Source organism: Drosophila hydei, unplaced genomic scaffold (genome assembly GCF_003285905.1).
Source record: "Drosophila hydei strain 15085-1641.00,03,60 unplaced genomic scaffold, DhydRS2 tig00000379-arrow-arrow-pilon, whole genome shotgun sequence".
NCBI lineage: Eukaryota > Metazoa > Arthropoda > Insecta > Diptera > Drosophilidae > Drosophila > Drosophila hydei.
Window position 1 is genome coordinate 646,372 of NW_022045720.1, and position 11,400 is coordinate 657,771.

The 11,400-nt window shown below is 44.6% G+C and overlaps 3 protein-coding genes across 5 annotated transcripts; 2 read left to right on the top strand and 1 right to left on the bottom strand.

The window, feature by feature from the left end:
- The first annotated feature begins 222 nt into the window (after positions 1-222).
- LOC111595960 (cofilin/actin-depolymerizing factor homolog) lies at positions 223-1,058 on the top strand. Of its 3 annotated transcripts, none has more exons than XM_023309934.2 (2): positions 223-332; positions 386-1,058. In XM_023309934.2, the coding sequence occupies exon 2, from the start codon at positions 446-448 to the stop codon at positions 890-892; it is 447 nt and encodes a 148-aa protein (XP_023165702.1). In that variant the 5' UTR covers positions 223-332; positions 386-445; the 3' UTR covers positions 893-1,058. The 3 variants fall into 3 exon arrangements, with proteins under 3 accessions (XP_023165702.1, XP_023165700.1, XP_023165701.1); XM_023309932.2 differs by having other exon boundaries at positions 411-1,058; XM_023309933.2 differs by having other exon boundaries at positions 429-1,058.
- Positions 1,059-3,446: 2,388 nt separating this feature from the next.
- On the bottom strand, positions 3,447-5,196 carry LOC111595962. Its single transcript, XM_023309936.2, has one exon. It carries the CDS (start codon positions 4,965-4,967, stop codon positions 3,669-3,671), a length of 1,299 nt encoding a protein of 432 aa, XP_023165704.1. The 5' UTR covers positions 4,968-5,196; the 3' UTR covers positions 3,447-3,668.
- Positions 5,197-5,370: 174 nt separating this feature from the next.
- LOC111595968 lies at positions 5,371-10,039 on the top strand. The gene is made up of 2 exons (XM_023309945.2): positions 5,371-8,936; positions 9,748-10,039. The coding sequence occupies exon 1, from the start codon at positions 5,510-5,512 to the stop codon at positions 8,801-8,803; it is 3,294 nt and encodes a 1,097-aa protein (XP_023165713.2). The 5' UTR covers positions 5,371-5,509; the 3' UTR covers positions 8,804-8,936; positions 9,748-10,039.
- The last annotated feature ends 1,361 nt before the right edge of the window (positions 10,040-11,400 follow it).

The window sequence follows — 11,400 nt, forward strand, 5'->3', positions numbered from 1 at the left end:
TACTACGTCAAGAGGAGATATGAGAACTAACACGTGCCACCTCAAACCACTCACAGTCCTCAGAATGAACTCAGCCTGTGAAAAGTAGTCTGAGATACAGAGTATTCAGGATTTACTTACATTTAGGCTATTAGCCTATTTAGCTGGAATCTAGAGGCAGTAGTAGGCTGCTCAGATGGCAGGCCACACAGCTGGCTCTGGCTGGCTTGCCATCAATGTCATTCCCGGGCGCCATGGAATCCGAAGCTATCAGTCGAGATTTCTAGGAATTTTGAGTAACCACACAAATTTCAAATAAAGCAATACATATTTCTTCAGTAATTTCGAAACAGGTGAGTAGTCCGAGTAGCGTGTAGAGAGCCACCTTGGATAATATGTTGTACAGCTGCATCTAACATCGACTAACGCAGAGGCTGTATTCCGTGCAGCAACTTGACATAATAACATGGCTTCAGGCATCGAGGTGTCAACCGAGTGCAAGGGCATTTTCGAGGAAATACGCAAGCTGAAGCAGCATCGCTATGTCATCTTTGCCATCAAGCAGGAGCGCGAAATCAATGTGGAGGTTGTCGGCCCTCGCAATGCCAGCTATGATGATTTCCTTGAGGATCTGCGCAAAGGCGGGCCGGAGGAGTGCCGCTATGCGGTCTACGATTATGCCTACCATCATCAGTGCCAGGGCGCCTCGTCCACCTGCTTGAAGGAGAAGCTCTTTCTGATGCTCTGGTGCCCGATGCAGGCCAAGATCAAGGACAAAATGCTCTACTCCAGCTCATTTGCTGCACTTAAAAAGGAGTTCAATGGCGTTCAGAAATATATACAGGCCACCGAATTGGACGAGGCATGCCGCGAGTGTGTCGAGGAGCAGCTGCGCGTGCTCGACCGCAACTAAGTGTACAACAGCAACCAAAACATTTAGTATTAATAACAACAACAACAACAACAACCACTACTTCAACAACAACAACAACAACCACTACAACAACAACAACAACAACAATGACAACAACAACGACCAAGTCCCGCAATAATAGCAGAAAAAAGAACAGAAAAAAAAACACATCGTACCAATTAACTGGCAGCCAAATTGGCATTCAAATTGTTGAGTTGCATATTAAGTATAATTATCCTTAATCTTCTCGGTTGTCAAAGCATTATTCCCGTTACACATAAAATTTACAGGCATCATGCGAAGCCATCTTTTGCATTTGGAATCCCAATCTGTTAGCGAGCGCTGAGCTATAGGCTCAACATGGTGCCACATTTGCAACTGGCTTCGCTTGGTGGCAATTTGATTTGATTTTGCCGCTTCTAATGAGCCCATTTAACATTTGGCTGGGCGGCCACTGATGCCTGCCACGCGGCATCATTTTCCAGCGCCAACTGTAATTTATTGCGCCCCAAGCCCAACCGCGCCACCCCATCACCACCACCACCACCACCCCCTCCACCCCCTCCACCCCCTCTCCATGGTCTGGACTAAAAATAATTCGACGGCAACGGCTATGGGAGGAAGGCAAAAGTTTTACCATTGAGACTTTTTATCTCATTCATAAATCATGACCGAGTTGAGAGCAGCTACTGCAGCCTCTAGCCAACAGTCTGAAGCCCGCAGCCAGTCTTTCCATTTCATTTGGCAGCGTATTGGAATTAATCAAATCGTGAATGAGCACGTCGCCTGCTTAAATTAAGAATGAGATACGCATTTTTGACATTCACTCGTGTTTGATGAGTGCAATAAGCCGCCGAATAGTTCGAGAGCCAGGCAGAACCGACGGCTAATGGGACCGAGGGATGAGGGGCAGTGGTGCGTCAAATGCAAATAAACAGACGATATAATGGTATTTGGTTCGATCAACTTGTGGTTCATGCTGCTCTCCGAACAATGACAGCTCGTTTGGCCGGCGATTCCCACTGGGTGTCTGAGCGGTGCTCGATGCGCTGTCGGTTGAAGAGCTCATGAATATTCAGCATACGCCACGTAGCCCCTACCACCCCTTTCAAGGCGAGCGAGCAATAGCAAATGTCGCAGTTAAGCCACTTGGCCAAGAAGGAAGTTGATAACGATGCGAATTCAAGCGAAGCTTGCACCACAATGCATAAGGAAAAATAACAAACACGACAACAGATACAAAAATTCTCGTCCATCGTCTTGGTATGCTTATATAAACACACGCACACAAGCACACACACACACAGAGAGAGAGAGAGAGAGAGTGACAGAGAAACAGAGACGAAATGCCGCGTGTAAAAATCAAAGCAAAACTGAAAAGGGCACAGAGCAAACAAAACACGAGCCAAAAATCCACGCAAATCTAGTGGAAAATTAAAATTTTGCCAATTTATGCGTGCAACAAAGACAGCAAATGGCTGCCAGAGCGTAACGGAATATTCAAGCAAAGGTAGCGGCGGCCACAAAGCGGAAGACCAAATTTCGTTTGTATAGACGAAAAAATAAAATAAAGCAAAGAACTTCGGCAGCCCAACATTTGCGCCTGTTTAAAGAGCACATCTTGACGCACACAGCAAATGCCTTCAAAGTTGACTAGAAGCACAGATTCTGAGGAACTGATTCGCAGAAACTGCTCAATCGTTTCGTACCTAGGCAGTTAATCAAACCGACTAAACGAAACTTTAAAGTTATTTATTAAAATTGAATGCTGCTTGTAAAGCAAATTATATATGCTGACCTTTCAAATACCCTAGCTTTGTTTCCATTCGATTTAAAGCAGTTAGAGACTTGCGTGGCTTTCATAAACAGCGAAGGACTGGCCATGTGGTAGGTAAAGCAGTTCAACTCGTATTGCACTCATTTGCAAGGTTGAATGTATATTGGTTTTGTGCTATCCGTCCCTACCTCCTTTCGTCCGTGCCTGTCCCCTCCGACCGTCCCTCCGCTCCGTCTGATCCTCCGTCCTTCCGTTCATCCATGCATCCATGCATCCATCCGTCCATCCTTTCATTTATACGTCCATCCGTCCTTCCATTCGTCCTTCTGTCCCTCTGCCCGCCCGTCCGTCCATTCATCCATCCATTCGCCCGTCTGTGTCCATCTGCCGATCCGCCCATCCGTCGCATTCGTCCGTCTCCTTCCGTCCGTCCGTCCATATGAACGCATACCATTTCACCGCGATTAAAGCCAGAAAATCTACCAGAAAATATTCAACTTCAATAAAGGTTTTGCCTCTGAAAATGTTTGTAATTAATCCCAATTGACTTGCATATTTAAGCGTGAAAGAGAACATGTTGAGCTGTCTTAGGCAGCAATCGAATTATAAGTCTAAGCAGCTAGAATATTTAGTAGAAAATATTTGCCTTAAGATTTTAGATATGAATGAAAATTGCAACCGAGCAATGCAAACTTTGCTGGTAAAGGAATTTGACCCTTAAACCAATCAAGTCTCAATTATGAAAGTTGATTCAATAAAAAGACATCGCAACTCTGTGATCTCTATGTTTATTTAAGTTGGATTGCTTGTCCCAACGGATTTGATTTGGTAGTAAAATCTAACTGTTGTAGATGTCAATATTATGTGAATATCAGCTAAGCTTCCTGGAACGATTGGTACTGGTAATCATATTTTAAAATTTAAAATTAATGGTGAAGATGGTGAAGATGGTGCAATGTGCTCTGACGAGTTATAGTCTATGTAGAAGTCGCTGCATGACTACACTTTGCTATCATGTACGCTCTCCATGTTGCTACTGGAAGTGGTGCGGAGGCCGAGCAGTAGTGGCGGCACCGGCTGCGGCATTAGGTCCCGCAGAGGCGACTTGCCGCCTGAGCGACGGGAGCGCTGCTGCTGGCGCAGCGCCCAATGTAGGCGATAAAACTCTTCCTCGTCGGACATTGGGTCGTCGTTGCTTCGCGCTGGCTTCGGTGTGTGCGACATCTTGGCCACCTTCGTTTTAGACACTGAATCGCCGGGCATTGCACGGAGTGCCGTCACAGTCGTAGATATGCTGATATGGGATTCCGGCTTAGTGCTGCTGCTCTGCTCCTCAAACCAGCCGCGTGTCAGGCCGATCTGCAGCTGCTGACGCATGCGCTTCTTGACTACGCTGGGTATATTGATGAGTGAACTGCGAAAGTCGCCAAGGCTGTCGAGGCTTTCAGCTGCCGACTCTTTGCCCAATTCGACCATGCCTAGTCGATGCATTCGCTGCTTGAGCATATTGTCAATATCTGGATTTTGACCCTGAGCAACAAGGGCCGATGTGGCAGTCGCGCCGAGCATCTCATCGCCAATGGATTGCTTGCGACGGTCGACCAATTTAGAGTCTGAGATCGGACGTATCATACTCTTCTGCATTGCGCCCTGTGGAGCCGTTCGCTTCTTGACAATGCTGGCAATGCTGAAGTCCGAATAGTCATCAAAGTTGCTTTCCGGCAACTCCTTGATGCCGGCACTGGGACGATCGCTCTGGCTGAGACGTTGCAGCACACTCGGCAGCTGTTCTGCCTGCTGCTGTTGCTGCTGCATGCGCTGCTTGAATATGCTGGCAATGCTAGACTTCTGCTCCTTCAACTTCTTTCTATCGTGCGCCTGCTCGTTGTCCGATTGTTCCTGCTCCTGTTGCTGCTGCGAACCACTTGCCTCGTCCAGAAAGCCAAACCTGTCGATATAGTAGAGCTTCTCCGGCTGCTTGCCGCTGGCTGGACTCATCTTGTACTCAATCATTTGCAGCTTGTACACGTTGAGACGGTAGCGCATGCTGCTAATCCGACTGCGCACAAACGAGGGCGACAGGTGGGCGCCCAGCTGGTTGCTAATTTCTTGCCAGGCCTGACGCTTCAGTTCCGCATCTTCGTATTCACTGATCGATGTTTTCCACAGGCATGGATACTTGCCATATAGATCGATGAGCCGCAAATGGAACTCCTCGTCCTGTGTCGATGGCAGCGTTTCGACTGCACTGCTCTTGGCCGAGTCCCGCCGTTGTCGCTCGAGGCGACGTGCTTCCATTTAGCAGTAGCTAACCGAAAGCCAAAAACCGAAAACCAAAAACCGAGAACCGAAAAGAGAGTTATACGAATAAACTATAAACAATATGATTACATCCACATGACGGAAATTGTTACGGAGAACTAAGGGGCCAAACTCCTCGATAGTTCAAATGCGAATAACGATACTTAGTAGTTCAACAACAATCGATTCCACCGAAACAAATATTCTTATTCGCATAGAAATGTACTGTTTAGTCTGAAGTTTTTTCTGTAAGTCCTGTGTTCCTTTAACGTAACGAAACTAATTCTCCTCCAGAGCAAAAACATGCTCGACAAGCCAGTCCATGAGACTTATGTCACTACAAAATTTAGGAGGGGGGCATACCCATCTGGAAATGTTATATTTTAACTTGTTACTGACACGAGTCGGACGAATTTTAATTTTCCAAAATTTTTCGATTCAAAAAGAAACACTAAAACATCTTAACTTTCATTTTTTTTTTCTTTTACACTTTTTTGTTTCGGCTCTCAAAAGTCAATAACACTATTATTTTTATTAAAATGATCACGGATGAAGAACGTCCGAATCCCCTCAGGGCTGGTAGCCGACGAGGAAATCAAATGAAAGCCCGGCCAGAAGTTGAGGAAATTTTGGGAATGATCTATAGCGAAGCATCTGCGGCTGGATGCAGCGCTAAAGTAATATCGTCTGATACAGGAATACTTGATAGGATCGATACCGTAACATTTCCCGGTCGATATGTAACCAGGGTGGTCAGGGTTCGTCCGTTTGAGGTGACGAAACGTTTTGTAAGGCCACAGTTAACCAGCGGCTGCAAATCGGAACCTAATGCTGATAGCGTTCTGAACAAGATATTCGGCATTCTGAACCTGCAAAACTTATTGCTTGTGATAACACCAACAGAGGAAATATCGGATAAGTACATCGTGCACGGCTATGCAATTGACGGAGAGCGGCATCTAGGCGTAACAAGCCTAACCAACGACGAAAAGGATCTCATTGTATATACCCAGAGACCCGATAGCTACAATATAATATACTGCTCGACCTACCTCCAGCTAGAGGACGCTTTTAAAAAGACAGAAATTCGAAACCGGATCTTTGATGTGCTGCAGCATCGACCAGCTAAGCCCATCAGAACGTACTATAACGGAAAGGAAGTGGAGCTGTACTATCGCCGATTTAAGCCGCGCAAAGAGCAGCCAATCTCGAAAAAAAAGGCTATCAAGGCAGCACGGCGCCAAGAGCCGCCAGAATCTGAATTGCATACAGCTAAGACATACCAGGCAAGACCGCGTTCCTCTTCCGTAGCTCAAAGTAATATACGATCCAGAGGCTTAACATCTCGGTCACCTAGCATTGATACGGCGGACAACGGCAATTTGGATAAGCTAAAGCCAACAGTGGACGGTAAATTCAATTACAATCGAACATCGAAAACGTTAATGAAAGCGCATACCGCATTAGAGCTAAATAAGAGCAATACAATTGCCAGGCCAAACCCACATATGGAGATGAGCTTGCACTCTCCCAGCTTCGTTAATAGGCACAAAGGTCTGTTTAAGTCAGGAAGAGCACGGACTCAGCTCCAGGTCAGCGTCGACAGTCGCAATGTCAAACCCATTGCGCGTGCTCCCTCGGAGAATAACATAATGTTGAAGGCTTCTGCTAACTCGGGGGGCAAGAGTCGTGCTCAGCCAGGCTACCATACCAACTCGACAGCTAGCGTCGACAAGAATAATGAGATGCCGAAGGATGCCACCATCGATTTGCGTCCAAGGATGATGACAGACATTCGATCCTATTCAATGAAAGGAAAGTACGGCCTCCGACCAAAGTCACCGGTGAGAAGCCGTACGGCTTCACCGAAAAGCTACGTCAATGCCGAACAGAGGTTACTTTGCAAAAATACTGTTAGCGGACGGCCTGGTATAGTGAAGAGTAACAGCTTAGCCAATTTGACGAAACATCGCAGTCAGGCAGCTAGGAGTAGTTATTCCAATTCATTTGTGGCAATGGGAAACGGCGAGGATATTGAGTATTCAAAGAAGAAAATTGCTATAGAAAGCCGCTGTCATTCGCTCGGCACAAGCGACAAATGCCGTTGTGATCATCGAAACCTATTTAAGAATCGCACCTATTCGAACCTGTTTGCGACGCATCGTCTCAATTCAGCGGAAAGCCCCAGAAAAGTCTGTCCGAAATATAGGGAAAGCAGCGATCTAAAGATAACAACTTTGATGAAAGCTCGATCGAATATGCCCATAACTCAGGACAGCAGCAATACAATATGTAGAGTCCTTCTAAAGAATGGCTCCAATCTTACAGTCGAATCTCCTCCTCAAAGTTCGATAGTCATGAGCGACAGTCAAACTTCTCTGAGCAGTAGTCTAGTGCCGACATGCGTCGATTCGAATCTCTCTATTCGCAGCAGCAACATTGAGTTTGAAACTCCGAATGCGAGCATATGTAACGAAATTGTAGACAATATCAATTATATGACACATGAGGCGCAGTCGCCAGCCGGGGACACATGGTCTAATTCGATTCCAGCATTGAAAGATGTCGAAAGCTCTGTCTCGATTGCAGACAGCTTCCTTTCTTCGTATGGTTCATGGCACAACGAATACATGGGAATCGACATGGATCTAGAACTAGATGAGATCGACAGCATGAGAGACCTTGAGGCAACGCCCAGGACAAGAAATCATGACAAGGAGACACGCAACAATACCCGTAAGCAGGTTGAACTGGGCTGCTTAGATGCTCCACCACCCTCAGCTGTAGGACGTGCGAATTTAAGAATGAGCGGCAGATCAATGCAAGAGCTTGGCAATAATAGCTGTGAGCCGAACGTCCTACCCAAGCGAAAGATGTATATGCATGAGATCGAAAAGGCTAAGCTGAGTCAACGCGAACGCCAGTGGGTTGGCCTACCAAGTCCGAACTCAAAGCGCCGAGTAGTTTTCGATGATGTGCCAAAGCCAACTCGAGCTCGAGTCCTACAGAAAAAGCCATCCGTTGAATTTAAGGATGGCATTAAGGTTTTATGGAAGGTGCATCCTCTGCGCGAATCCGATGGCGATATTCCTCTGTCCGACGATGGGTCCAGCGTGAAGTTCGAAACATCGCAGTCAATCGTAAATGCCAAATCATCTGAATTCGAACGGATTATGGAACCGGTAAGAGTGCCACCTAACTTTTCAAAGCGTGCCCACGAGCACCTGAAGAAGAAGCTAAGGCGTATGACGGCCAAGCAGGCTTTTGAGAACTTGGGAAAGCTCGTCGATAAGATCAATTCACGACCAATACCACAGAACAGGCAGCTGTTGCGCTTCTTCAGAATTGCAGAGCTGCTGGAGATCAAGATGTTTGCTAGAGCGGAGACCTACTGGAACGGCAAATCGCCAACGATCGATCCGCGCTGTCGCCTCGAGTGCTACATGTTCGATGATCGAAACGAGTTCATTCTATCGTTGGGTCTGCTATGCAAGCAGCTAACCATATTTTCCGAGCTATTTCCAAGAGTCAAACCGAATATTTGCTACATTGATAATGCTCTTCAGCTAACTATAATGCCAAAGCCAGTAACCGAATTCCTTCGAACCGTTATGGTCACACTGCGCGCCCAGACGCTCTTCAAATTGATGGCCGAGATGGTATATGAGTTGCTACAGCCGCGAGCGACGCTCCTGGCTCTGGCACGTGCACATCAATCCAATACCGTGCCGCAGGCTGAACGAAATACACCAGATTTTGAGCTGAAAAACGTATTGGAAATGGAGGAAGCCCTGCGTAAGCTGAAAAATCAAGAACCAGTCACATTGGACTGACTTCATGTCACATAACAGATGAATTAAAATTAATACATTGTTTGGCAAACTCTATCCAAATTTTGCATACAATTTTCTTTCTTAAATTTTAATCTGTCCAACACGACGACAAACCCCAGCCCACATTGTTCTGGTAAGTACTAACCGTATTTGACTATCCATCGAAATCGATTTAGCAATTGAAAGTTTTTCGGCATAGACTTCTCCTGGCAGAGAAGAGGACAGGCGAGCGGGTTACACTGTGACAATAGCACAATATATACCAATGCACCATCAGCAAGTTGAATGCCCCATTCCCGAGACCGTCTCGGTGTCCGTGCCATCATTTACACGCTTCAGGGCACTCGCATTATTTGCACTGTCAGTAGAGTAGAAAAAAGCTCGCAGTCTCATAGTTTTCTCATTGTCTGTGCCAGCAAAAAAAGAACCTTAAATATTTACATACCATCTACATGGCAAAAGTGCTGCACAACCGGAAGGAAAATCATTTCACTTACACAAAAAGTAGTCCGAGCGACAACAACTCGCAGCAAACCCTATAAAACTAGGTAGCTCGAAAGTAATATCAAGCAAGGCTAACCAGAAAGAGAAACAGAGAAGAGAGAGGGAGAGGGTTGGCTTAGCCAGTCATAACCATCTTTATGCGAAAGGAAGTGCAGAAGAAAAGGTGCAAAGAGCCAAGCGATTGAGTAGTTTTTGCTGTTCGTTACCCCAGGCGGACTTAAATTGAAATTAGAGTATAGACAAGGAGCAAGCATTTCAGTTACAGACGCCGAAAGCGATTCAGTTTAGGACTTCAGGGCTTAATGAAGTGTACATTACAGACCATTTAATCTTTATGTGCGTCGCACAGAACTTAAGTCTGACCTCAGCTAACGCAAATATCTTGCCATCAACTGCAGAATACTTTCAAGTTTAATTATTTATTATTTATTTCTTTCCAGGCGGCAGCCCTACTTATGAAATGTCACTTTAAAATCAATTCCATTCGATGAGAAATGGATTACTTGTCATTTTAATGGTGGGCATGCGCATGGAATGGGCTAACCGAAGTGGTCCGATAACAAAGATATATATATATATATATCTCCCATGAACCTACTTCAACCTAAACGCCCACGAGTCCTGCCCCTATATGTAAGGCTGTTGTCAATACAAAGTGGAAACTTATTGGATGCCTCAGCAAACAGTTGAACATCTAACCAGACCGCTTTAAACATATGTGAAAAGCTGGGATTACTACTTTTAATTTGTTATTTATAAATTATGATTTTATTAAAAATTCGTATTTTGGGAGAAATGTCTATTCAAACCATAATAAGTCAGTTACTTCCGAATAGTGTCAGTCGATCCCATATATTATATTGCTAGTGGCGATAGACCCCAATCGGAAAACACATTAAAGGCATTAAACAACACAATATTTTGAAGTAGTTACACCAAATCATCAGCAGTTGAACGAGCTCGAGGGGCGCTGGCGAGTGCGGACAGTAAATTTGGTGTCAGCAATTTTTGTTAGTTATGTGCTCAGTGGGTGTTCGTAGTTGGCCCGTTGAGCTGGGTCGCTGGCATAAATCAGACAAAGTATTTATATTGTGGACTAGGCCAACTTATCGGCGAGGCTACCAGCAACTGCCTGCCAATAATTTGCCAGTTGATTGCCAATGCCGTTGACAGTTTTCGACTACGAAAGTAATTAATGTTTATGGTTGGCCCGGCGAACTAGTCGACCACGGCTAACTACGAGATTTAGTAGGGACAGCAATCTAGTTGCACCTCAATCAATATGAAGTGGAATTGCTTATGCAGAAGCTGAAACTAATTACAAAAATTTTGTTTGTAACTAACGAAAACTGTGCTCCCAAATTTGCACTCTGATTTCTAAATTAAAATAAATTTAAGTAAGTAATTTTGTGTTTTAGCTGGCTGTAAAACAAAACACATTTAGCACTAATTTGCACATATTTTAGAAATAATTTGAAAGTTGCTGAGATAGAAAGGATTTATTGCACAATTTTTCAGCTTTCAGCAGAATCGAATTTGGCATTGTCCTTAACCGTTGCGACTGTCCACAATGCTAGATTAAATATATGATAAATAGTATATATAGTATATACATGAAGTATGTGGTTAAACCAATGTGAGCTTGCTTAAACAATTGTCAATTGGCTTTTATATGTGGCATATTTCGGAATATATTGAGCATTATTAAATAACTCGATAACAGCTGCAGTTGAATGACAGCGGGGATTAGCATTTCAGTCAAACGTAATTCCTTTTTGCTCGGTCGACAATAATAATAATTGATAAATTTCAATTTGAAATTAATTCAACCATCAAGGGAATCAACTGGCAACCATATGCTGTTAATTAAGTCTGTTTAATATTTAAGCGATATATAATTTACTTAAGACTGTTGATACTATCAAATGTTTAGCTCAAGCTAAGTAAGTCTGAATTAAGTTTAGCCCAATCAGTGGAAATTATTACCCAATGTAATTGGATACACATGTAATTGGAGCATCGATTGCAGCACAATTGCTGGACATTTGTCATTGGATTGCTTGTGAGCTCCTCTATTTTATTACACACACTCT